The following is a 27,092-nucleotide window of genomic DNA, read 5'->3' as shown; positions in this document are numbered from 1 at the left end:
TAACTAAATCAGTGATGCATACACTTTTGCAAGCCCAAGTTCACTTTATCAGACACTGTGATGAAGCATCTGATGAAGTGAGCTCAGACTTACAAAAGCTTCTGCATCACTGATTTAGTCTATAAAATGCATCCCTACCCCATCTTCTGCCTAACTTCTGATTAACCTCTCTCTCAAATCACTTCAGCCATCATTAAGGAGCAGTTTGAGCAGATAGACATGACAAAAAAGTCAAACCAAAGGATGACCTATAGTTTGGTGACAGCTAAAAGACTGAACAGTGTAATTTTCTGTTAACATCAATAGCATTTACTATTTTTATTGAGGAACAGAGCTCCCACAGTATGACAGTGTCAGCTCAGCAGGTCATACCACAGATAACATTACAATGCAAAGTATGTACTGCTGCTCCGTGACATGTGTTGAGTGGTTACCAATCCAACAGCAAAGTATTTTTAATACTCAGGACTTCAAAACCACTTGGGACAAAAAACAATCTAAATCAGGCAACAAAACATTTTTTAATCTTAAACACTACTGAAAACAAGCACTTCTACACTAAGCCAGCACCATGATCACAGAGCACACCATAATCTATGCCAGACTCCACACAGGCTGACCTCAGTGTCCTCTTGGTATAGAGTCCAATGCTTCTCAGCAGACCACCTTCTAAGCGCTTGTAAGACGGCTGCTGGCAGTGGCGAGCCTTCATTGCCACTACAGCCTTGTAATGTCGAAGTACCAATGGTGGCCCAGGCCCTTGAAAAGTTATTCACTGAAGGCCACCCACCTACTATCCGCCACGAAAAAAAGCAAAGAGGGAGATCAAGATAAATATTACTATACCTACTGTTGAGCCCCAATGGGTAAATTAACCCCTGGGATCAGTTATACTTCACAGGAAGTTGATCCTCTCAAACTTGACACAGGAAACATGTCTGTTAACAACACAAAAATTACTGCATGGTTTGACAAGACTGACTGTTTTTGCTTTGAAGAACAAGAACTGCAAAGGGCTGGCAGTAGAGACTGTGGTTTAGAACTTATGAAGAACCTGCCTACGTTGTACATTGAATGTGCAAAAAATGAGAAACTGGGTATCATAACCAGTCACCAATTATACTAAAAGCACCAGTTAAGACCATGGATCAATGTACTGTAGTAGAACTCTCTCATTAGTACCCCATATTATATAAATCTACATCAAGGGGAAGAAATAGATTTGGGGCTCCTGAGGCAACTCTCGGAGACCATAAAAGCTAAAGAGGCGGTGGTCATGGGGGACCTAAACTACCCGGACATCTGTTGGGAGACACAGACAGCAAAGTCCCACTGCTCACGCAGGTTTCTAACCTGTGTACAGGACCTCCACCTGACGCAGGAGGTACATGGTCCCACTAGGGGGAATGCCTTACTGGATCTGGTATTGGCAACGGGGGATGACATAGTAGGGGACCTACAGATCGGTAGCCATCTGGGGGACAGTGATCACCTAAAAATACAATTCAACATAAGGCGTCGAGTGGGTAAGGTAACTAGTAGGGTGAATGTGCTGGACTTTAGGAAAGCTGATTTCAGTGAACTCAGGTGATTAGTGAAGGACGCACTACAGAGTAGTAGTTTTGAAATGATGGGAGCCCAAGAAGGGTGGCTGTGCCTTAAGGAAACTATCCTTCGAGCACAAAGCGAGACGATCCCCATGCAAGGTAAAAGAGGGAAAGGGGCCAGGAGGCTTCCCTGGCTGACCAGAGAAATCCAGGGCAGACTAAGGGCCAAAAGGGGAGCACATAAAAAGTGGAAACAGGGAGAGATCACCAAAGAGGAATATACCTCTTCTGCTCGTGCTTGTAGGGAGGCAGTTAGACAGGCCAAAGCTACCATGGAGCTGAGGATGGCAACCCAAGTAAAAGACAATAAGAAATTGTTTTTTAGATATATAGGGAGTAAAAGGAAGGCCCAGGGAGGAATAGGACCCCTGCTAAATGGGCAGAAACAATTGGTGACGGACAGAGGGGACAAGGCTGAACTCCTCAACGAGTTCTTCGCCTCAGTGTTCCTAAGTGAGAGGCATGACAAGTCTCTCACTGGGAGTGTAGGGAGGCAGCAGCAAGGCACCGGACTTCCATGCGTGGACCCTGAGGTGGTGCAGGGTCACTTGGAGGAACTGGATGCCTTTAAGTCGGCAGGCCCGGATGAGCTCCATCCGAGGGTACTGAAGGCACTGGCCGACATCATTGCAGAGCCACTGGCGGGAATATTTGAACGCTCGTGGCGCACGGGTCAAGTCCCGGAGGACTGGAAAAGGGCCAATGTGGTTCCCATTTTCAAGAAGGGGAGGAAGGAGGACCCGGGCAACTATAGGCCAGTTAGTCTCACCTCCATCCTTGGCAAAGTCTTTGAAAAAATTATCAAGGCTCACATTTGTGAGAGCCCGGCAGGGCAAGTTATGCTGAGGGGAAACCAGCATGGGTTCGTGGCAGGCAGATCGTGCCTGACCAGTCTAGTCTCTTTTTATGACCAGGTTACAAAACGCCTCGACGCAGGAGGAGGGGTGGATGTCGTATACTTGGACTTCAGGAAGGCCTTTGATACGGTATCCCACCCCATACTGGTGAACAAGTTAAGGGGCTGTGACTTGGATGACTGCACAGTCCGGTGGGTGGAGAATTGGCTGGAGGGTCGCACCCAGAGAGTCATGGTGGATGGGTCGGTTTCGACCTGGAGGGGTGTGGGCAGTGGGGTCCCGCAGGGCTTGGTCCTTGGACCGATACTCTTTAATGTCTTCATCAGCGACTTGGATGAGGGGGTGAAATGTACTCTGTCCAAGTTTGCAGATGACACTAAGCTATGGGGCGAAGTGGACACGCCGGAGGGCAGGGAGCAGCTGCAAGCAGACCTGGACAGGTTAGACAAGTGGGCAGAAAACAACAGAATGCAGTTCAACAAGGAGAAATGCAAAGTGCTGCATCTAGGGAGGAAAAATGTCCAGCACACCTACAGCCTAGGAAATGACCTGCTGGGTGGCACGGAAGTGGAAAGGGATCTTGGAGTCCTAGTGGACTCCAAGATGAACATGAGTCGGCAGTGTGACGAAACCATCAGAAAAGCCAATGGCACTTTATCGTGCATCAGCAGATGCATGACAAATAGGTCCAAGGAGGTGATACTTCCCCTCTATAGGGCGCTGGTCAGACCGCAGCTGGAGTACTGCGTGCAATTCTGGGCGCCGCACTTCATGAAGGATGCGGATAATCTGGAGAGGGTCCAGAGAAGGGCCACTCGTATGGTAAAGGGCCTGCAGGCCAAGCCCTACGAGGAGAGACTAGAGAAACTGGACCTTTTCAGCCTCCGCAAGAGAAGGTTGAGAGGCGACCTGGTGGCTGCCTATAAGTTCATCAGGGGGGCACAGAAGGGAATTGGTGAGTATTTATTCACCAAGGCCCCCCCGGGGGTTACAAGAAATAATGGCCACAAGCTAGAAGAGAGCAGATTTAGATTGGATATTAGGAGGAACTTCTTCACAGTTCAAGTGGCCAAGGTCTGGAACAGGCTCCCAAGGGAGGTGGTGCTCTCCCCTACCCTGGGGGTCTTCAAGCGAAGGCTAGATGTGTATCTAGCTGGGGTAATGTAGGCCCAGCACTCTTTCCTGCTTATGCAGGGGGTCGGACTCGATGATCTATTGAGGTCCCTTCCGACCCTAGCATCTATGAATCTATGAATCTATAAGAATGAATTGCCAAGCCTACCTGACCTAACTCAAGGTGGTATGACTGTTTTTAAAAAGGGCATATTCAAAATGAAATCCAGTCATCTGTATTTTCACAGTAACATTTTTTCTTCCATTTCACTGCATTAAAAATATTAGTACTAACAAAAGGAAAAACAATTAATCATACAGAGGAAACAGTACAACTAAATCTACAGAAAATGAACTCAAATAAGTAGTGAAGTAAATAAATGGAGAGAAAATTGAGATCTTCCCCCCAACCCTTTAACTTCTTTCAAAATAACTTGAGGTGTTACAAGTAATAATAAAATGTACTGGTAAGTATTTTTTCATAGGCTATAAATAGAAGTCTTCTTTGAAATGGGATCAGCTGTACTGGGATATGTTCCGGCACAGCTTATCCACCTCACTGGCATCTACAGACAGATGTAGACCCAGAGTCATTGTCCTGAAGAGTTGGGTCCCTGCTGCTCCTGGAGCTTCAGCAGTTGGATCTTGTGGGACAGTGACCCCAGGTATCATGCCCCAAGTCAGCATCTGCAAGAAGAGCATGAGTCAGGGTCCGGTGGCAAAGCCACATGTGCCACTGGAATCTTCTGGAGGATATTCCCACAGCGCACATCTGCAGGCAGGGGAACCCCCATACAGGTTCTCCTGCTTGCAGAGACATGCCCCGGGTTGGGTCACGACCACCTGATACAAGCCCCAAAGGAGCCCTGCTCAGGGAAATTCCCATTGCGCACAATAAGCAAGAAAGCATCCTCCTATTTAAGGTATCACAAAGTGTGACTACCTTTGGTGGTGGCAATATTTTTGGCACTTGGAGCAGGATAGAGGCTCAGATATCTGTTCGCTCACAACTTGTGCTGACATAAAAATGTTTATGGTGCACAAGGGCAATATCTGTCTGATATGGCAGTGTGACGAAACCATCAGAAAAGCCAATGGCACTTTATCGTGCATCAGCAGATGCATGACAAATAGGTCCAAGGAGGTGATACTTCCCCTCTATCGGGCGCTGGTCAGACCGCAGCTGGAGTACTGCGTGCAATTCTGGGCGCCGCACTTCAAGAAGGATGCGGATAACCTGGAGAGGGTCCAGAGAAGGGCCACTCGTATGGTTAAGGGCCTGCAGGCCAAGCCCTACGAGGAGAGATTAGAGAAACTGGACCTTTTCAGCCTCCGCAAGAGAAGGTTGAGAGGCGACCTGGTGGCTGCCTATAAGTTCGTCAGGGGGGCACAGAAGGGAATTGGTGAGTATTTATTCACCAAGGCGCCCCCGGGGGTTACAAGAAATAATGGCCACAAGCTAGAGGAGAGCAGATTTAGATTGGATATTAGGAGGAACTTCTTCACAGTTCGAGTGGCCAAGGTCTGGAACAGGCTCCCAAGGGAGGTGGTGCTCTCCCCTACCCTGGGGGTATTCAAGAGAAGGTTGGATGTGTATCTAGCTGGGGTAATGTAGGCCCAGCACTCTTTCCTGCTTATGCAGGGGGTCGGACTCGATGATCTATTGAGGTCCCTTCCGACCCTAGCATCTATGAATCTATGAATCTATGAATCTATGTACAAGTTAACTGCACTAATCTGATGGTGTTCCCTGAATTAAGGCTGTCCAACTGGCAGCTCCTTCCTTAGACAGCAATTACTTGGACCCACTGACCCAGGGGGTATCGTTCATTCTACTGAGAGTCATACTGTTCATTCTACTGAAGAAAAAGGGGCAAGGATTTGAAACGCAGAGGCCGAAATACATCTAAATATTAACATGACAGCTGCATTAAAAAAAACACAAGTATTTCTCTAATAAAGAAGAATAATTTAATATTTGGGTGTTTTTGCCTTGGTCTGTTCCTGAATTCCTGAAGTAGTGCAAGAAGCAAAAAAGCTAACAGGCTTGTAATAGCACCCAAAAGTGCAGAGACTTGGGACTGCCTTTTTGTTTGGTGGTAAGGAGAGAAAAAGATTTCTCATTTTACTTTATTAAAAACCATCAGCCAAAATGGCTCTTTTATTGGTGTAACCCAGCTGGTACTAACCTCTCCCATTGAAGGGAGTGCTAGTACACTGTGGGAGGGGTAGCCACTTCCCTCCTTTCCCCTATAGAGTAGAGTCAAGACCAGTTGTAACTTAACAGGTTTAATAGGAAAAGGACCAGGTTAAGATAGGACACACGTGGGGAGGGCAATTGGTGCAGGAGGGTGAGAGGGGATTCAGCAAAGGTAAGATACACATATACATCTAGTAGAGGGAAATCAACAACAAGCTTGAGGTGCAGGGTTTCACAAAATATGAGGCGCAGGCACCCTGGAGGGGCGGTAGGGTCGGGGAAAGAGATGAGGAAAACCCTTCTATCCAGTGGCGATTCCCTCTCCCTGGCAACTCAACCTCTGGTGCCTTAGCTAGGGATCAAACTCAGGTCTCCCATGTGGCAGACGAGAACTCTAGCACTGAGCTAGCAATGCCTGGACTGTTGCCTGTGGCTCCAGGCTCTTGTCCCTCTGGAATCCTCCACGTGCCATCTGCACGCTGAGCTGCCCAGCCTCACGCTGTGGGGGCGGGGTTGGAAAACCCAAGCTGCCACCTGTGGCTTGGGGCTGTGGTCCCTGCTGCATGCTGCCTCTGCATGCTGAGTTCCTGGCCTCCCTGCTGGGGGTCGGATGCCCAAGCTGCCACCTGCGGCTCAGGACTTTGGGACTCTGCTGCGTGCCGCTTCTGCGCATTGAGCAGCTAGAGCCTGAGAATGCAGCTATGATCCTCAGCCAAGCCACCTCCTGTGGTTCCCAGGCTACAGGGCTCTTCTGGGGCAACAACATGGCCCCACTGGCCAGCTCTCACCAGCTCTTTGGGACTCCTCTGCCTTCATTCCTCATTGTCCTCTCTTCCCCGTGGGCAGGTGTGCTGCTCCTTTTATCCCCCTCCAGGTGGCTGGTAGGACATGAGAGGTGAGTCTACTCTCTTGTCCAGTATCCCTACCTGGTCCCTGGGTGAGGGGGGCAAGCCTTCTCCTTTTCCGAGGCCTGATTGGTGGGGGGAAAAAAAACTGCCCCCACTGATCATTTTTTACTTTTTCAAAACCTCTGGGCTAAACTGCCACATCGGCTTAATAGGGTATGTAAATACATACAAGCTGATATCCATATGTCCACAAAGATAGCTCCTGATATTTGGCTATTACTTCTTGTTCCTTCCATCTTTATCTGAATTAGTTTACACAGAATGTTAACAACATTGTAAAAGGAATTCTCTGCCCAGTTGATTACATCATAAGAATGCAGTGTTTCTTATTTCAAACATGGAAAGCAAGGTAGGCACCTTATAAACTATTTAAATCAGAGGTGCATAAGCTTTCCTAAATAGTAGCTCTTACTTGAAATCTGCTCCTCCCCTACCTATTCAGATCCAAACTGTAATGCAGCAGCTCTTTTTACACTCCAAAACTCCAGCATAAAAGAAGGGTAACTAAAAAACAGGGCAAAAAAGGTAGTAAAAGGCAACTGCTCACGGAAATGTACATGTCTCTCTCATTTTAAAAAACACTGGAGTCTGGCCCATCCATCTGGACACCAGACTAGTAGCTTTAATCAGGGTGTTCATAACACCTTCAAAAAGACTCCTTTAGCATACCAGCAGCTCTTTGGCCAGGTACAGACATTACACACTTTTACTGCTATAAGTGATAGAAAACAGGTCTATACTCATAATCAAACAGAAGTCCAGTGCACACAAGCTGGTTTAAAATGGTGGATCTCAGTCTAAGATTTGCTCTCCACCAAAGGGCGAATGTGTGTTCTGTTCACAACCGATCTAAGCTATGCTGCTTACAGAAAACCATGCAACTTGGATTGACTGCACCCTGGGGTTTTTGAATGTCTGTACCTAGCTTTTGAGTTGAATCATGGTGTTGTGATGAAGACAACAGATTAGGGCTCAGGAGATGCCAGTTCAAGTCTTAGCTTGCCCACAGACTGAGCAAGTCATTCTCCATGCTTTATTTCCCCATCCAGGAAGCAGAGATAGTACTTCCTTTCTCAAACTCTTTATCTGTCTTTTCAATTTGGACTGTAAGCTTTTTTGGGCAGGGACTATATTTTATAAGCATGTATAGTGCCCTCTAATCTTGTTTGAGGTCTCTAGGCTGGGGATGTACAACATACAACCCACACACAGCCTTCCAGGGGAGCCCCAATGACCCACAATCATTCTTTACATTACTTTATTAAACAGCAAGAGATTTAAAAAGTCAAATGGCAAGTCTTGTGCACTTACTGTGCAGCAATTTGTTAGTCTGAGTGCACCATACATGAAGTCCAGTTTCCCTCTTGCAAACATACTGAATTGAAACCCAGAGTGGTGGCCCTCCACTGGAAGGTACTCCTTGAAAACTGCACTCAAAACTCCAGCTCTAAAGTGTTAGTGTAAAAAAAAAATTAAACATTTTCTTTAAAGAAAACAGTTCCCCCTTATCTCTGCCCACCCCACCGAATACTCCCCATGAGTTTGCAGAAGGAAGGTGAAGCCCTGGCCATTAGGAAGCACTTCGCACAACTGCACTTCTCTCTGGAAACTATTTTTAGTCCTATAAGAATCAGGGGCCTCTCTGGTTGCCAAGAACAGAGTGGTTCTCTCTGCTCATCACTCCTGAGACATCATCTCACAAGAAAAGAGCAGTGAGGAAAGAGAGGACTATTTTCTGGCACTAAATAGTTCCATGTTTTACAAGATGTCTTCCTGGCACCAAAATCATGTTCTCACATGTCTACAGCTGGCAAAGGATAAAGGAAAAGAGTTTCCTACAGGCTGGGAGGAAACTAATCCAAAGAAGGTCAGAAAACAGCTATAAATAATTGAACCTCTTTTAAGACAAAAGAAAGAGTAAACTTTTCCCTATAGCTTGAAAGGAAAGAGGACAATTGCATCAGCAGGACAACACTCTAAATACCTAATTGTCTGCTTCAGACTTTGGGTCATGCTTTATCAGCTGTAAATAAAGAATTAAGCAACCAACACAGAACCATAAAATCAGTAACAGAAAGGAATCCCTGAGATATTTCCTCATTTTAATTACAGTTCCTACCACTGTGACCTTCCAATTTTAGTCACTAACTATTACACATACACAAAGAAAGACATTGCCACACTTAACATCAAATATTTCCAATTACTTCTTACTGACTGAAAAAAAAACCCCACTTCAGAAGATCTAACCTGTTATAAAACTCCTCAGTTTCATTTCTACCTACCCCACAAGTCCCATTTGTGCCTAACCTCATCCTCAGCATTGCTGGGTCAAGAGCCTAATCTTCTGCAACTCCTGCCATTTAAAACTTGCCTCCCACAAACTCTATTTCCAGTTACTCTTCTCTGTAGCAAATAGCTCAATTATTTCACTATTAGCTTCCACTTAATTCACAATAGTTTGTATTTCTCTTCAAAATGTATGTTTAAAGCATAAGCTGGATAACAGAAGGATGTCAAATAGGGAAAAAAATGCAACATCAAAGCAGCAGTTCTGCATAATAATGGTCTGGGCACCCGTTTCACTTGTCTGGCCCCTGCTAATACTGAGGGGGCCTAAAGGAAGCTGGTCCATTCCAGATAAGGGAAAGCAGAGAGCAGGCTGATCTCAGGAGTCTCTTCAAAGAACACCTGATATGATAACCTGAGGCAACACAGACTTTTGAATGCGATTAGAGAAACCAAATCCTGTTTATCGCAATTACCTGTAATCTCATATCAGATAATGGTATTAACAAAACCTCAAGCCATACAATAGGGCAGCTGGAGAAAGCTTCTTATTCTGTACAAAGCGTAAGAGCTTTTACAAAGCCAGGTCAATACAAAAAGAGAAAAAGGCTCAAAGGCTCTCTCTCAAGCATTATTTGCTTTTACTGGCATTCCTCTAGTGAAAGAAAACAGCAAATAGCTTTGTGAAAGCACATCTGTCAATTTAAGAAACCATTGTTTTGGTTTTTAAAAATATATATTTGAGAGAAAATATAACTAATAGGATCAGTAATATAATATATCCAGATGTTTTTGAAGGAAAATTAGCCCTCCTCTAACAGCCATTAAGAGTCTGTTCCAATAAATATGTTTCGACTAGATTACCTCCTGGAGAAAGAGAAGCAAGATTCACTTCCAAGATGGGTGACTGCTGCTGCAACCTGCACTGGGAATGCACAAATATTCCACAGCAAAGCTACTTCTGCCACAGCTTCTCTCAAACTTTTATACCACGGCTTGCTTCTTAGAGGAGAAATCTGTAACTATGCTTTTCTTCCTGGCCTTACTCCCACCATATCTTTATGATACTGTAAGGAATCTTCCCACAGGAAAAATATGAAAAACATTGATTGGGGGGGTTAAGATTTGCAGAAGTCCATTTTAATGCAATTGGTTTTACCTTTCTCTACTTTGCATATCCATCTAAGTGCCTTTTCCTGCATATAAGGTTGTACAGTAAATAAAATAATAAATAATTTCATTCTAGAAGCAGGCACCTATATAAAGCCTGCCACCCCACCTGAACTATTCCTTTTTCTTGAGCTAAACCCTAAGGCTAGGGACAGAAGTTACACATAAACCAGTTTAAGTGATCAGAAACTGGTCTAAACCTGTAACAGAACAAAAAATTCAGTGCACATGAACCAGTTTCAAAATGGCTGAACTGGTTTAAAATAAAACTGGTTGAATGCAGTATCAGACTTTACTGATTTAGGTTGAACCGGTTTATGAAACTGCTGTCCCAGACCCCTTCCTGGTTCAAGTTAAATCAGAGTCCCCCAGCATCCCAGCATGCTCTGCAGCCCTGGACTGGGCTGGCTGTCTGCCCCAGAGAGCAGGGCTGGTCCTGTCCCTCTGCTCCCTACCTGGAACAGTAAGGGCTGGCTCACTGTCCCCCCACAGGCAAACCCTGGCTGGGATCTGGGGCCAGGGAAGGGGATTAAACTCACTCTCTACCCCCCACCCCCAAGGTTGAAAACACTAGCATTACATGCTAAAGTGGCACAAATTAAAGTAACGTATCAGGCATCTAGTGGAAGGGGCACACTGAGCTTCTGTGCGGATATGAATGAGTTCAGTTGCTTCCTTCTAGAACTGAAGCAGCTCCAAATGCCACAGAGATAAAGACCCTAAAGTATAAGGACCTTAAAGACAGGAAGCATCATTTGCCCTCTACTGAACAGACCTGGATTAGAATCAATCTTGATGCAGCGACCTTGCCTCTGAGGAAAATGAAAGATTTTCCCTTACAACCTGATACCTCAGGAAACAGGATAGTTATCTTACAAGTTTTTTTGGTTTTTTTAAAGTCCACTACACACAATTTCAACAAAGGCATGAAAAAGAACAAACTTTCCTGATTATGCTCAAGTAGAAGGCATAACAGTGTGGCATATTATAGACTAACTGGCTCAGAGAGGCATGATTTTTCATAGGCTACAACCTACTACTTCACTAGATGTTATGCTTAGGTGTACTTCACAAAATGACTGAAAGCCATACACAGAGGTCCTAGGCCATAGGTGACATATAAGTGCTAACAGTGTGAGGGAGAGGGGGCACAACCTCATGCTACCACTGCTGCCAGAGGTTGGGTCTGGCCAGGCTGCTGCCCCATGTCCCACCGTTGGTGCAGAAATCATGTTGCCACCCTCACTGCTGCCAGGCCCTGGCTCCAGCCAGGCTGTGGCCCCATGCCCTGCACCTCACTGTCAGTACAGAAATCTGGGGCGGGGGGGGATCATGTGTCCCCCATGCCCTTCCAATGTGTAGCCAATTTCCTAAACCACCTTTTTTTTGATTATTTTCTGCTTAACTGAGAAACGAAGGAGGGTTTTTTGACATACTACCTTACAAATCAGGTTGGTAGGGAGAGATGAGTGCTAATATAATTGCAAGTCTTTGACAATATAAATCCTGAGCAACTATAGAACGGTAAACCTGACATCAGTTCCAGGCACAAATGTAACAGGATTAAATTAATAAAGGATGGAAATATAATTCTTGTCTGTCAACAGGATTTTGTCAAATAAATCCTATTAGTTTATATGGCAAGATTAAAAGTTTACTTGATAAAGGTCTAAGTATATTACATCTATCCAATTACTTTTGTAGGGGATTTGATTTGCTATTGCAAAACATTTTAATTAATAAAATTTATCACTATATCATACATCATGCCTTAATCCATTTAGAACATACAGCCTTCAGGCCACACCCAGTCCAAGGAAGCTAATCATCTGGCCCACAGTGCTACTGCAGGGTCTCAGCCTAGACCCACATGTATTTGCTGCATGTGGTGCAAACCAGATTGGCCCCACATACTGCATGTGGTGCACAGGGCCAGTTTGGGATGCTTGCTGCACACAAAACCCATGCCAGACCAACCCTATACATTGAATCCAGTGCACAGGCCTTGATGCAGCCTCATGGGGCCTGATGATTTTAACACCTCTGATTTAGAACATGCTGTCATTGTCCTCTCTCTTAAAAGTAGTTGTCAATGGAGAATTGTCAATGAGCGGGGATACTTCTTGTGGGGTTTCAGAGGGATAAATGTTTGTTTTAGTGCTATTCAATGTATTCCTCAATAATCTAGAAGTGTTAGGGCACTGCTGATAAAATTAGCATATAACTCAGAATGCAGAGTAGCAAACAATGAGGAGAACCAGGCTTTCACATGATCCCCTTGGCCCACTCAAGCAAAATGCGTTTTGGTGTACCCAATCCAAAGTTATATATCTAGGAACAAGGAATGCAGGCCATATGGATATACAGGTACTCCTCACTTAACACTCTCTTGTCATTATGTCGCTGATCTATTAGAGAGCATACTTGTTTAAAACCATGCAATGTTCGGTTATAACATTGTTTGGCCACTACCTGCTAGTAGGTAACAAACTGTGTCGTAATTGGATTCACTTAACATCATTTCGCTTAAAGTCATATTTTTCCAGAACGTAACTACAATGTTAAGCAAGGAGTAGCTATAATAGAGAACTGTGTTCCGGAGCACAGGAATTCTGAAAAGGATGTAGAGAGTTGTAGTGCACAAACAACTCAGCACAAGCTCCCTGTGCAATATTTTAAGACAAAGCATTAATGGGATTCTTGCATGTAGGAAATAGGGAAGCAATTTTAACTCTACGTTAAGATTGCTACTAGACTACAGTGTTCAGGTCTGGTGTCCACATTATGAAAAGAATGTTGGAAAAAAAATCAGAGAAGGGCCACAAGAATTGAGGGCTGACAGAGACACCTTAAGGGAACAATATATCTGTTTTGGTCATCTACATAACTAACTTTAATTAGTGGTTTTTTCTTCTTGTGAAGATGCTGAAGTACAGGATACTAAAGGCCTCTAGTCTAATGGAGAAAGGCACGCTAGAAGCTGATTGATAACCGATAGCAGAAGGCACATAATACATTTAACAGTAAGGCTGATTAACCATTAGAACAAGAATCAAGAGACGTGATAGCTTCTATTTTTTAATCCTTAAATCAAGACCAGATGCCTTGCAGGAAGATATGCTTTAACCAAACAAAAGTTATTGGTTGTATTTGGGCTTGATATAGGGGAAACTGGATACAGTACTGTTTGGAACTTCAAAATCACATAAGGTAAATGGGTTACATGATGGAAGAAACAACAAAATGCTTGCAAAATGGTAAATGGAGGGAAAGAACTAAAGTGAGTCATTCACCTTACAAGGGTCTAAGTTAACTCCAGCCACTTGGGGAAAAGACTTGCATCTCAGTATAGACAGATCAAAGACCTCCGATTAATGTGCAGCCAAATAAAAGCAAACAAAAAAATCAGGGAAAAAATGAACATGATGGAGTTCATTATGAAAAACAGATCAATAGTGCAGAATCATTCGGAGTTCTGCATTTAGTACTGGTTTCTCGAGTTCAAAAATATGATGCTTTTATATCAGATATTAGTAGTAAGAATGTTTAGGGGATTATTTATTTTAGAAAAGACAAGACAGATGGGATATTATGAAATACGGAAAATTAATAGCTAGTGTTTAGGAAAGTTAATCAGGATCTTCATTCATACTCTCACAATACAAAAACAAAGAGAGAGTCAATTAAATTGAAAAATGACACATTCAAATTGATAGGATCAAGTTTTTTCCTACACAACATAATGTTTGTGTTTGAAACACTCTACCACAAGACATTGTTGAGATTAAGAATTTTGCTGGATTCACTGAAGGATTGGACACTTAAATAGATAAGAAAATAAATCCAGAATTATAGCACTAATTATTAAAATGGGAATTTTGAAAGCAATATGAATTCTCATAGAATAACATCTTTCTTACTATCAAGAAGTATTAAAAAGATATATGTTTTCTCACATATAAAACACTCCTTTATCCCCAAAAAACAGTTGCTGGAAATTGAAGTACATGGTATATGTGAGGAAATGCAGTAACAGCAGTTTATGCTGCTTACGCTTTATCTTAAAGCAAAAGCAAAATCTGCAGCAAGCCAGAGGATGAGGAACAGTAAACAAGCTCAGCTCCTTAGCTGCTGCTACTCAGTTACTTACTACAAGGAAAGATTTTTTTTTCCCATTCTGCCCCTCAAAAACAAGGTGCATATTTTATTCCAGGGTGTCTTGTACAAGATAAAAACACAGCATTTAACCCAGGGGATATTATTTCATATCTGCTTACTGCAGGGTTTCTTGCATCTTCTTCTGAAGCACCTGGTTCTGCTCAGTGTAAATGATAGGATACTGGACTAAATGAACCAAGAATCTGCTCTATTGTGGTAGTTTAGTGTTGCTATGTAGGCAGGGGCATGGCAAGAGATGGTATGACATGATTTTAAGATCTAAGCATTACCACCATACCTCCTCCCCCTACTCACTTATAACACAATTTTAGCAGCTGCTACCTCAAAAACCGCTAAAACTAAAGTTCAATCCTTGCCACAAAAATGTTTGACTTGCTGGTGATTAAAGAGGCCAATTACTAAAATCACGTCTAATTTCAATGGTAAAAAAGTAGCAAGATGGTGATCTTGCATTTCTAATATCTTGTAACTTTGTAACACAACTGGGGCATCAAGTTCATTCTTCTCCTATCACAGTACATAGCATCATACAACACTGTCCATAAACTCATCAAGCTCCATCTTAAAATTACGTTGCTTGCCCGCAACACACTGGAAGGCGCATCCAAAACCTCACCCCGTGATGGTCAGACACTGTCTTTTAATTTTCAGCCTAAATATATTCACGGTCAATTTACGCCCATTTGTTCCTGTGCCAGCAGTGTCATTTAACTTAAATAGCTTCTTCCTCTCCAGTGTTCTTCACCCTGATGTACTTAGATAAAGCATTCACATGTCCTTTTGCCCTTCATTTTCATAAGATGAATAAGGCGAGCTCTTTTAGCCTCTACTTGTAAGAGATGCTGTCTATTGTCCCAATGACACTGCTAGCCTTTCTCTGCACCTAGTTGAGTTTAACTTGCAAGAGGGGTGGGAGGAGATATATGATCCCAGGGGTCAATGGTCACAAACTAAACTGATTCTTGTCTGTGTTCACACAAGAGGAGCCTCTGCAGTGTGGAGAAATTGCCACAACAAACTATTTATACAAAGATAACCCTGACTTTAGAACTGTAACCCTTTGCAGGGCAAAAGGCTAAGGAGGTTGAATATAAAGCCATAACAAGATCAAACACAAGGGAAAGGAGATTAGAAAGCAATTGTCTCTCACAGCCCAGCTAATAATGACGTGAATAAACAAGTGAATACATTGTTTTTATTCCACAATATTTATTTCTGTTCAACAGAAATGTCAGAACACTTCACTCTTTCATTCAGTGAATCATCAAGCAGTAGCTAAGATCCTGTTGGGACAGGTCTCAAGTAGATGGACACTTGCAGCTAGAAAAAAAAAAAAGAACAAGCAGTCCCTTTGAGCACCACTGCAGGAGGTCGATGGATCTCTGCTGAAGTGACACAAAAGGATCACTACACAACATCAGCTGCAGAATCTCATTTTTTGCTAAAAAATTCTTTCAGGCCATTTCTGGGGGGGGGGAAAAAATCGTCTCCAAGTCTCATTCCAAGGTGGTAAAACTAGAGCCAGCAAAATATAAAGCCAATTCTCCAGGAAGGGCAGGGCAGGAATGGACTCCACGGATTTTGCGTGGCTGTGCAAACCTACATTGTGCTTATCACACCATGCAAAGAACTGCGTGCAGCACAGGGCGGTGGCTCTGCTCCACACAGCCACCCCTGGGCTGCAGCCCAGGGCCTGCACGTCTGTGCATCCATCACATAAGCACCCACAGGCAAAGGACGGACGACTTTTTCTTTTTCCCCATTCTCTGGCAAGGTGCTGCTTGCTTTCCCCAGCTCCACCCTCCCGAGGGCATCCCTAGTGCCAGGAGACCCCAGGTCCCGGGTAGAGCGGCCTGTCTCTGCAGCTGCTCGGCGTCCAGGCCCCGGGTAAAGTCACACGCGCCCCCGCCCCCAGCAGACACAAGCGCCCGGGGCAGCCCCGTCCCCGCCGAAGGGGCTTGGTGCGGCCGCGGGCGAGGCGAGGCGAGGCGAGGCGGAGGTCCTGCCTGCCCCGCTCCGCCCGGAGCCGCCGCTGCCCTTACCCAGGTACTCGGGGCCCGGCAGCGAGAAGCGCTCGGCGCTCAGCATCTCGCCAGAAGGTCCACTCCCTCCCAGCTTCCGTCCGTTTCCAGGACGCCGGCCGCCGTCGCGGGGTGGAGATGGGGTACGGATGGCAATGACTTCCGGCAGGGAGCACAACCCCGTGCCACAAAGGTTCCGGGGGCACGCGGAGCAGGGGTGAGGAGAATGGTGTAACACCAGGGAATCCACCCCCCCGCGCGCTCCCTCTCATCCCGCGCAGGCGCGGGCGGGGCCGGTGAGTGACGCAGCTGCCCAAAGCTCTGAGCTGGAGCCAGTGTTACCCGGTGCAGGATGATTACCGTATTTGCACGAAAATTTCACCCCTTATACAGTCAATGATAGTCAAAGCAGTAAAAATGCACGATCACTGTTGATGCAATGTATGCAAAACCCAAGTCAGTCTCAGGGAGTCTATACTGCCTTTTGAGTTTGCTGTTGGCACTTTCTTATGACTGGTTGCCTCAAAATAAAGAAATGCTTGAACTGTGATGACCCAGTTCTCACTCACCCGCAATTTAAGCCAAGCAATATCAAGTAAAAAGGACTTATTTGCTGCTTATTTGCACATTTTAGTGTACAGTACTTTTCCAGCAAATATGATAATTCTGAGCTTCTAATATGATAACTTCATATTTAAGATCTGGCAAAGCTGTGGGGGAGCAACGCAGGCTGCTCTGCTTTCTTCCCTGCCCTGTGCTCCCTGCCCGATCTATCAGTCTGCTTTGTGCTTCTTGCCCTGCGGTCTCTGACCAATCTGCTGCTGTGCTTACAGCTCCCTGCCCAGTCTGCTACTGAGATCTCTGTCCTCTTTTGGATCTGCCACGTGACATACAGTGGCTGCTGTTTCTCTTGTGTTACCTGTGATGCAAGTTTGCCGTGCCTGGTCTAGCAAAAACAGAGGCAGTGAAGAGCTATCGCAGGTTGTGCGAGCATGGGGAAGACTGGGAAAATATAGTACTTAAGCCAAAAAACAGTGTTGGCACAGGAGCAAATGGGTATGCTGGGAGAAGTGGAAGAAGCACTGGTGTTTCGGAAAGAGCTCTCCTATAGGAGCAAACAGCCTACCTGGTTTTTTAAATTAGCTTGCTATCTTTGTGAAAGCAAGTGTATAACATGGCTGCCCACGAATGAAGGTGACTGGGCTTGATGACCTGGGAGGTCACTTCCCACAGTAGGCTACTGTTTTGCTCAGGCCTGGAGGGGCAGCTGCATTGGGACACTCATTTCTTGCTTCCAGGCAGAGAGGGAGAAATGAGGAGAAAGGCCAGCTCCCACTGCTCCCAGGAGGGAAGGGCAGAAAGAAGTTGCCCATAGCTGCCAAGATTTCTGTGCTCCCACTCGCTTTTTCTGACACTGATGTAAGATCCTAAAGACGCGGAAGGAGGAGCCTCCTTTGCTTAGTTTCTTCAGCAGCCCTGATTGGCTGCCATCCCCCAGGAGGTGGAGCAGGGGGAGATGAAATAAGGTACACTGACTGGAACAAAATGAACAGCTCCTATACCTGCTGAGAGTGAAAGCGAACTGCAACCTTTTATGGTGGGTGTAAGTCTCAGGCATCATAGCAGGTAATCCTTCTTTTCAAAGGGTAGCCTCTGTTAACCCCTCCCCCCCAAAATGAACAGTACATCAGAAATTCTTAATCACCTTCCCTTGTAATAAGAAAGAGACGTTCTGAGTAGCCGTGAGGCAGCAAAGTTATTATTATTAAGAAGTCTTATAACAAGACACAGTTAGTTTGTGGAACTTATTGCCACAAAACATTTTTGAAGCGAAGAGCTCAGAAGGATTTTAAAAAGGATTAGATACTTACATGTATAATGAGAGCATACCAAATTACATTAGTATGAGTTAAAGTAAAGAAAGCCAAAGTTTGGATGGAATATAAACCCTCATGTTTTAGGGCAGTAGCCAATTATCTGACAGGACTTTTTTTTTTTTTTTGGTGGGGGGTAGGCAAATTCACTTTAGGGAGATTATTCTGTAACTACCTACTTTGGGGTTTCTGGCATCTTCCTTGAAGCATCTAGTGCTAGCAACTGTTGGAGATTAGATACTGGACTAAATGAACCCTAGAGTGATCACCCCCCAGTAATCATCTGGTCTGGCAATTCCCATGTTCTTCAAGCTAGCATCAAGATTTTTCACAATCAGCTGAAGCATTCTACTAAGAGCCAGGCAATTTAGCTGCCACTGAAAAGCCAACTCTGAAAGCCCTTTTTTCCCCAGACTGCCAAGAAGCTGAGCCAAGAGCAGCCTTCTATAGGCCATACACAGCTCCTTTGGTTCGTTACTCTGTATGAACTACAGTCTCTCCTGTGCCAACATCTGGATCCCTAATTTACAGGAGGCTTTTTAAGCCCAGTTTTAAAATGTTACATTCTAATATTTCTCCAGTTCTCATTCTCTGCAGGATTCTTCTGTTGTTGCTTTTTGGTCTTTGTGGGCTGGACTTTTTTTTTTAACCAGCTAAGAGAATAAATCTTCCTTTTGGACACTAAGCCCATTTGTGGTTGTAATAATGATAAGTTTCAGCACCAGTGGCGCCTGACTGCTAATGACTCAAAGAAAACTAAATAAAAGCAAGATGTCATTGCTGGAGCCATTCACAAGCTTTCCCCTGTTTACTACCATTTGCCCCTTGGACTGCTACAGCCTGAATGTGATGACCTAACAGATCAACTGCAGAACTCACCTGTTCTCCCCAGTTTCTCTCTAGAGGAGGGAGGAATGTGGGTGCAAACTTTGCCTTTCCATATGAACCAGACAGTGCTAGTATATAGTATTTCAGGTTACTAATAAAAACTGCCTTGTTTTGGAAAGACTGTTCCACATCACTGTATGTACCTGCTTGCTGCATGGATCCCAAGGCAGGCAAGTCTTCATTCAAGGGGTCATGCTCTTTCTGACCCTGCTGAGGAAGCCACATTGAGAAACAATGGTACTCAAATGAGTGACCTAATGTTATAATAGTGGAACTGCATCTATCAACCTTGTAAAAATGGAGGCCTAAGGATTAATACTAAAAAGGTACACTCCTAACGGGACTGAATAAAGGTCAAACTATAGCATTCCCTTTGGAACAATGACAGTAATACAGGAATCACTACTTAAAGTGTTATCTGTGTGAAGAACACTCCGGAAAATGAATCCAAATTACCCTTTAAAGGGAATTATTTAAAACTTCTGTGTGGATACTCTCTGGAGGACACTTTGAAAGTAAATTAAGCAAATTAAGGCCATTTTTTTGTTCTATATTAGTTTGTCCACACAGGTTTATTGCAGTTTAACTCATCCTTTTGAAATCGACTCCTGTAGGGACAGACATTCAAAAAGCCTGTGCCTAAATTGATTCAATCTTGGCAGGTTAATCTAACCTGGCTAGGCTGTGCTGGTTTGTAACCATAAAGACATCACTTCTGGACTGAGGAAGTGCAGGCACATGCCTGCAGTGGCTCAGGCTAGAAGCCAGGGGATGCTAGAGAAGCCCTCTCTTACCTTCCAAAGTGCTGAGCTGAGGGGGGAGTGACCAAGCCTGAGCAGGATGCTCTGATTATGGAGGGGTTCCCCCTGCCTTGCTGCTCCTCTGACCAGCAATAGAGCCAGCAGGGAGTTACACAGCATTTACTTACACAGCAGGGAGTTACACAGTGTTTATCAGACCATCAGCCAAACCAAAGCCTTTTTTGTTAGTTCAAGCTCTTCTTAAACAACTTTTTCTATTAAAGGAATGGAGGGACATTACCAGCTACCTGTTGATTAGTTCCAAAACGCCCTAAGTGGACACTGTCCTGTCTGCTTTACACAGATATCTCTCAGCATTAGCTAGCATACCATATGCTGTCTACAGTCTGTGCTCTGGGAGAGGAGAGGAGGGAAATCCCTGCTTGAGCAGCGAGTGGTGAGTGGGGGATGGGGCAGGGGGAAGCCAGGTAGACCCTGCTGTGCCTGCAACTCTCTGCGGGAGCTCCAGCTAGGGAGCAGAGGAGTGGGGCCAGCCCTGCTGTGGAGCTGAGAGCCCTGCCCAGGGCTGCAAAGCATCTGGGATGCTGGGGGACTCTGGTTTAAGTTAAACCAGGAAGGGATCTGGGAAGGACATTGCATAAACTAGTTTGACCCAAATCAATTAAGTCTGATACTACATTCAACCGGGTTTATCTCAAAATGGTTTCAGCCATTTTCAAACTGGTTTATGTGCACTGAATGTCTGTTCTGTTACAGGTTTAAACCAGTTTCTGATCACTTAAACTGGTTCATGTGTAATGTCTGTCCCTACCCCTGTAGTTAAATTAACTCTTGAATGCACCGGAAACCATACACAAACCAGGTACACAAACCATAAGATACAATAGCAGTAAATATACCAGTATTATAAATATGATAGATACATAAGGTAAAGAAGAAACCAAACTCCATTTTGTGTGTAAAAAAATGTTAGCAAATTCATGGTAGAGTTAGATTATGATACCATGCTCTTACCTGTTTCCAAATATTTGTATGCATTGCTGTTTCTTTCTTCACCTGTCCACTATTAAAACATGAACTTAAACACTGACCACAAAAAGAATGGTTATATGACATCTATATCTGGATTTCAAGAAGGCCTTTGACTTGGTCTCCCACGATGTCCTCATGGCTAAGCTGGAGAACTGCAGCCTCAACCATCTCATGGTCCGATTGCTGAGGAACTGGTTCTGGAGTAAGATGGGTTGATGGGAGCAAATCAGCTTGGTGCAAGGTGACCAGTGGTGTTCCTCAGAGCTCAGTACTTGGGCCAGTAGTCTTCAACGTCTTCGTAAATGATCTGGATTCAGGCGTCAGATGTGGACTGGCAAAGTTCGTGGATGACACTAAACTATGGGGGAAGGCGGTCTCACTGGAGGATAGGTTGGGCATACAGGCCGACCTGAACAGGCTTGCAAGGTGGGTGGACCAAATCTTGATGGCATTTAACATACAGAAGTGCAGGAAAAACCTGCATCATACTTATAGGCTTGGCAGTGCTATGCTTGCTAGCACCATGACTGAAAGAGGCTTGGGGGTCTTGATTGACCACAAGATGAACATGAGCCACCGATGTGATGCGATAGCAGCAAACAAAAACCAAACTCTCATATGCATCCACTAATTCATCTCAAAACCAGGGACATCATCCTCCCACTCTACTCAGCATTAGTGAGGCTGCAGCCTGTACTGTGTCCAGTTTTGGGCCCCCCACTTCAGGAGGGATGTGGATAAGTTTGAGAGTCCAAAGGAGAGCTACCCAAATGATCAGAGGCCAAGAGACCAAGCCATATAAGGAGAGGCTGAGGGACATGGGACTCTTCAGCCTGGAGAAGAGAAGGCTCATGGGGGACTTGGTGGCAGCCTATAAGTATATAGGTATATCCTGGGGGTGCACCAGGATCTGATAGAACAGTTGTGCACCAGGGCTCCCCAAGGGATAACTAGGTCTAATGGCCACAAACTTCTGGAAGGACAATTTAGACCGGACTTAAGGAAAAACTTCTTTATAGTCTGAGTGTCCAGGGTCTGGAACAGACTCCCCCCATCGAGGTGGGGCAAGCACCTACTCTGGACTCATTCAAATGGTGTTTGGATACATATCTTGCTGGGATCATTTGACTCCAGCAGACTTCCTGCGTATGGCAGGAGGGCTGGACTGGATGATTTTGCAAGGTCCCTTCTAGCCCCTAATGTCTATGTCTATGAAATCAAGTAACAATGCCAAGGAAAGTATATTGTTTGAAACTGGATCCATTTCAACTGGCTCATCTTCCTTTGGCAGAAAGTGATAGATTTTATTTGTCTAGGACTTTTACTACATAAACCCTAAACATGCTGGAGGAAACAGTTAAATGGACTCCAGAACTTTAATGGAAAGCAATGGAAATGTCATTGTTTAAGGCATTTATAACCACCCTCTTATTTGTTACCTTCTAACCCTCATGCTGGGGAGGGTAGTTAAGGTTCACCTTTTGGAACATTTTAGTTTTTGTTGGAGGCCTCCCATCTAAATATTTACCCAGATCTACTCAACATATGAGAATGAACAAGGTAATAAGCCAAAGTTGTACCAGCACTGGGATAAAGAAGTGGTTATTGCATGTCACCCATCAGCTGAAAGAAATCTGCTACAGGAAAAAGACTTCTGCCTCTAGTCTCCAGTTCTCAGCATTTAACACAACAGGACAAGATACAAAACATTTAGGTTAGTCAAGATTATAAAAGCCTGAGGCATTGCAGAAGATTTAGGTAAATTAGCACTCAGGTCCGAGTTGAACAGAGTAGTTTTAAAGTACATAAGCACAGAATGATGCATGCTAAAAGCACATGCTTATCAGTCTTCCACAAAATTGTGTACAGCATCCATTTGAAACATACCATAGTTTGCATTTCCATTATAAGATTGAGGTTCAGACACAGTTAATGTGATGTACTTCTCTCTTCTTTTGCATTGTTTTAGAATCCCAGCACAAAGGATTGAGGTGCCTCCCTCTTTTCTGGTTGTTCTGAATGACTATGGACCAATGGCTAGTTTCCTAAAAATACAAGGATGAAAGGCCCTATGATGAAAGCGACCTGAAATTCACAGAACTAGGACATCCTTTCTTCTCTGAAATGATTTTACAGGGTCTACTTTTCTGAGCACGTATTTTTTTTACTTTATTAACAAATCCAACTTATTACATAACACATTTAACATTTAAAGGTACATCAAATCCCCTAAAATACATTTAGACAGATATTTAACTTCCATCAACAGTGTTTCCTTAGCACAGTGTCCACAGCCTTGTGTCTATTTCACTTCCTTTCAGCCTCTAACAGTCTCATTATATTTCAATCAGTGTTGGGCTTTCTTCATCTCTGTGTAATAATTCACCCTCACTTTTTTTCCTCAGAGTTATGCATAATACATCTCATTATTTTCTACTCACCTCTGCTTTCACATTTTATTTTTTTCCAAATTTGTTCTTAAATGTAAGCTCATAGAATGTGCACTTTCCTTAATATTAAAAAGTTCTCAAACTTTCTAGTTTGAAGGCAGGAGAAGAGTCCTTCTTTTAGCAAAATCCAAGAAGTTCCACTAAATTTCTAGGCAAGCATCTTTTTCCTTCTTCCATGTTGCACACTGATTTGATAGAAAGACTTTTCTGTTATGAAAACTTCCCCAACTTTTGAAACCAGTCAGTGATTTTAGGGGTGTCACATCTCTTCCAGGGTTTTGCAACACAATTGGTTTTTAATAGCTGTGGTTACTTTTTTTGTATAATTGTCTTGTTGGCCTGAGTAGTTAATCAGGATTTCAGGTTTTCTAAGTTGTTTTGTTAGTAAAATAAATGGATTATAAGAGTCAGGTAGTTCTTTATGGCAGTCCTGTTTATTTGCTAAGAATGTACACAAAGTCCTGTTTCCTGAAACACAGTGGGAGCAAACAACAGACTGTACTTTTTTTGTTCAGAAGTGTATGTCTCTCTTTCTGCCAAGCCCCTTGTCCAATATAAGTTTTGTCTCTTGGCTGCCTCTCACACCCCGACTCTTCATTGATTCTTTGGCATTGTCCTGGCTCCCTAGTTAATTTCTGTCTTGCACATACAGATATACACAGTTGCAACCAATCAACACCCTAGCTCCTGTTTGTGTTCATTCTGCAGGGAAGCTTCTCAGCCCCTATGGTTTGGTACTGCTCAGGCTTTGCTATGCTAATCAGGTTGTGGGTAGTGTCTTCTATGTTTTTTACTAAAATCATGCAAAAGCACAGGTAGCTTTTCTTTCTGGTTGGCCTGACAGAAGGTAGGGCAGAGTGGCACCATGAACGGTGCGTGCCCCTGGTGGCTGGTGCGGCACGGGTGCACCAGCGGCAATGGAAGTGCAGTGTTAGTCGTGGGATCCCTGCGGTGGTGAGCAAGGGAGCTCCCGTAGATGCTGCCAGCACTGGCGGTGTCAGGAGGGTGGCAAGCACCAACCATGGGTCAGTGACCACCCGCAGGCAGCGGCGGTGGCGGCCAGGAGTGATCAGGGACTGCCCGCAGACAGGGTGGCAAGTGGTGACAGTGTTGGCCACACCTTTTGCAGGGGGTGCGCGTGCACCCCTATGCATCACCTGGGGTGGCACCATACAGACTAATCAGATCAGAAAGGCATGAGGTTTTGGAGGCATCAGCCTACTTCATCAGATGCTAAGTGTGACAGAGTACCTCTCCAGGGTGGGTGGTGAAGCTCCTGGAGCCCTTTCAGCTCTGACTTTGTGGGCAATCATCCCTTCAGTCACCCACCACACCTGTTGTTTTTTACTTTTATATGAGGGAGGCTGTCCCAGGGCTCTCTAAAATGACCACCTGGTGCTGGTGGTTGCTGCATTACAGACTAATTGCATGGCTCTGTTCCTTCCCTACACTATGCCCCATGCCTCACAGATGGCATCCTCATTGATGTTCTCTTCCACTTCGCCCCTCCTCTGGGGTTCCTGGACCTTCACTTGTCCCACACTTTCAGTCTCTCAATAGGCTCCTGGACCCTTGGTGGTCCCACACTCTCAGCCCCTCAATCTGGGCTCTGGACCCCTCCCCGGGTCCCTAGGAACCTCTTCTTCCCCTTAGTTCCTCCTCAAACCTCCAGACTGCTTTAGGTGTTACCCTCCATATTGACCTTCTGGAGCTGCAGCTATCCTGCTGAGGTGGTATTCTCTTGGCAGCCTCCAAGATGTTACTGCTGGCTCACCTCAGGGCCTGGACTTATATCCTCCTCCTGGGTCAAATGACTGCAATCAACCCAGGTCTCACCTGCAGGCTGCTTCAGTCCCAGCCTCCCTACTCTTAAGAGGCAGGAGCACCAAGCCTCCTGCCACATTAAGAATGTTGCCTCCAAAACCTTTTGCCTCTCTGAACCAGTTAGTCTCCATGATGCCACCCTGTTCTTCCTTTTGTCTGACTTCAGAGTAACAGATCTTTGTTTGGCCAGAATAAAGAACTGCTTAGTGTACCTCGCAGCTGAGATATTTGTGATTGATTACAGCTATTAATACCTTCCACATAATAGTGTTCTGTAGGACGCACAGGGTGCTAGATGCTGTTTAGTAGCACATCTACATGAGATGCTAACTGTCCAGAAGCCTAATAATATTGCACAATAGCACATCACAGCATAAACAGTGCTAATGCATTACTGCACAGTATTATTAGGCTGCTGTGCAGTAGCATCACTAAAAAGGCATGCACTGACACTACCGTATAGTAACAACGGTTACTGTGCATTACTTTAGTGCTTGGTTACACACGTATTAAACTTAATGCACAGTAACTACAGCACATTAATGAATGTGTGGATGCACCCACTGTCTACTAACTTTTCCCTGTGTAAACATATTACAAGACATGATGCCTTGCCCCAGAGAACTTGTGATTTAAGAAGGTAAAAAGACAAAAAGTGTGAGCAGTAAATTAAACAAACTTCCTTTAATACTTGGCAATTTTGCAAGCACTGCAGTGAAGATATGTCTTGAGGAGAGATTTGAAGGAATAGTGGCTTTATAGACTATTAATTATTTGCCATAGTACCATGCTAGCTGAGAGAGGATATAGTTTTGCCATACATTATAGAAACATGTTCTGGCCAAGGCTGGGGTGATTAATTCATGAAAGGCAGTTGTAAATCCCTTGGAACTCTCACAAAATGACTGATTTAATAACTGACTTAATGATATATGTTTATCAGCCTCTTGAAACATATTAACTAAAAAGTAATATGAAGATGAACAGACTGATTTAATGTCAGTGGAGGAGTCAGCCAAAAATCCAGTGCACTTGCATTTTGAAATCTATACCATGTGATATTAGTCAACTTGTAAGAGCCAAGTTAGCATGAAGGAAAAGCCCAGTACTTTTTATTAACTACTACCACCCAGCTCAGTATGCATCTGTCCAAGCGATAAGAACCATCTAGATCACAACAGACATGTGCAGAGGTTTAACACAGCTATTCCCTCAGTTATTCCTATGCTAGCAACTTGATTCTATTTATTAAACCACCCCTTAAGGCTAGGTACAGACAGTCAAAAAGCCTGAGGCTGAATTGTTTCAGTCTTTGCAGGTTAATCTAAAATGCATAGATAAAAGTGAAACAGAAGTGAACAGACGTTTATCTTTGAATCAGGAAATGCAGCCACATATCTGCAGTGGGTTCACTTCTTCTTCCTACTGCCTCTGAGGTCTCTGGAATTTGCAATCCAGAATTACAGCAACGGGAATCTGTAGAGTCGCTCGTCACTTCCTCTTCCTGCTTCCAGGTACCTCTGGAATTTGTAATCCACAGTTGCAGCCAAAGGTAAATTTGAGCAGGGAAAGGGGTGTTTAACCCCCCTCCCTGGCCCCAGACCCCAACTGGGGTTTGCCTGGAGTTGGGAGGTAGTCCCTCTCCTGTAGGCTGGGCTGCATCCCTAACCAGGCTTGGTCCCCCCCCCCAACCCCTTTGTCAGCCAGCCCTCACTGCTCCAGCTAGGGAGCAGAGGGGTGGAGCCAGCCCTGGTCTCTAGAGCAGACAGCACAGGGCTGTAAAATGCTGGGGGACTCTGATTTAACTTGAACCAGGAAGGAGTCTGGGACAGAAGTTTCATAAACTGATATGACCCAAATCAGTTAAATCTGATACTACATTCAACCAGGTTTATCTTAAACCAGTTTCAACCATTTTG

The 27,092-nt window shown here is 44.5% G+C and overlaps 1 protein-coding gene across 3 annotated transcripts in view; it reads right to left on the bottom strand.

The window, feature by feature from the left end:
* CSTPP1 (centriolar satellite-associated tubulin polyglutamylase complex regulator 1) overlaps positions 1-16,584 on the bottom strand; it is a 131,524-nt gene extending 114,940 nt beyond the window's left edge. For all 3 annotated transcript variants that reach the window (XM_090033093.1, XM_090033094.1, XM_090033095.1), the window contains exon 1: positions 16,366-16,584. In XM_090033093.1, coding sequence (XP_089889219.1) covers positions 16,366-16,411 — 46 coding nt within the window. In that variant the 5' untranslated portion in view covers positions 16,412-16,584. The remainder of the gene's footprint in view (positions 1-16,365) is intronic.
* Between the last annotated feature and the right edge of the window lie 10,508 nt (positions 16,585-27,092).

Source organism: Crocodylus siamensis, chromosome 2, assembly GCF_052110815.1.
Source record: "Crocodylus siamensis isolate JL-2025a chromosome 2, ASM5211081v1, whole genome shotgun sequence".
NCBI lineage: Eukaryota > Metazoa > Chordata > Crocodylia > Crocodylidae > Crocodylus > Crocodylus siamensis.
Note: the sequence above shows the minus strand (reverse complement) of the source record. Positions and strands in the feature narration are given on the sequence as shown.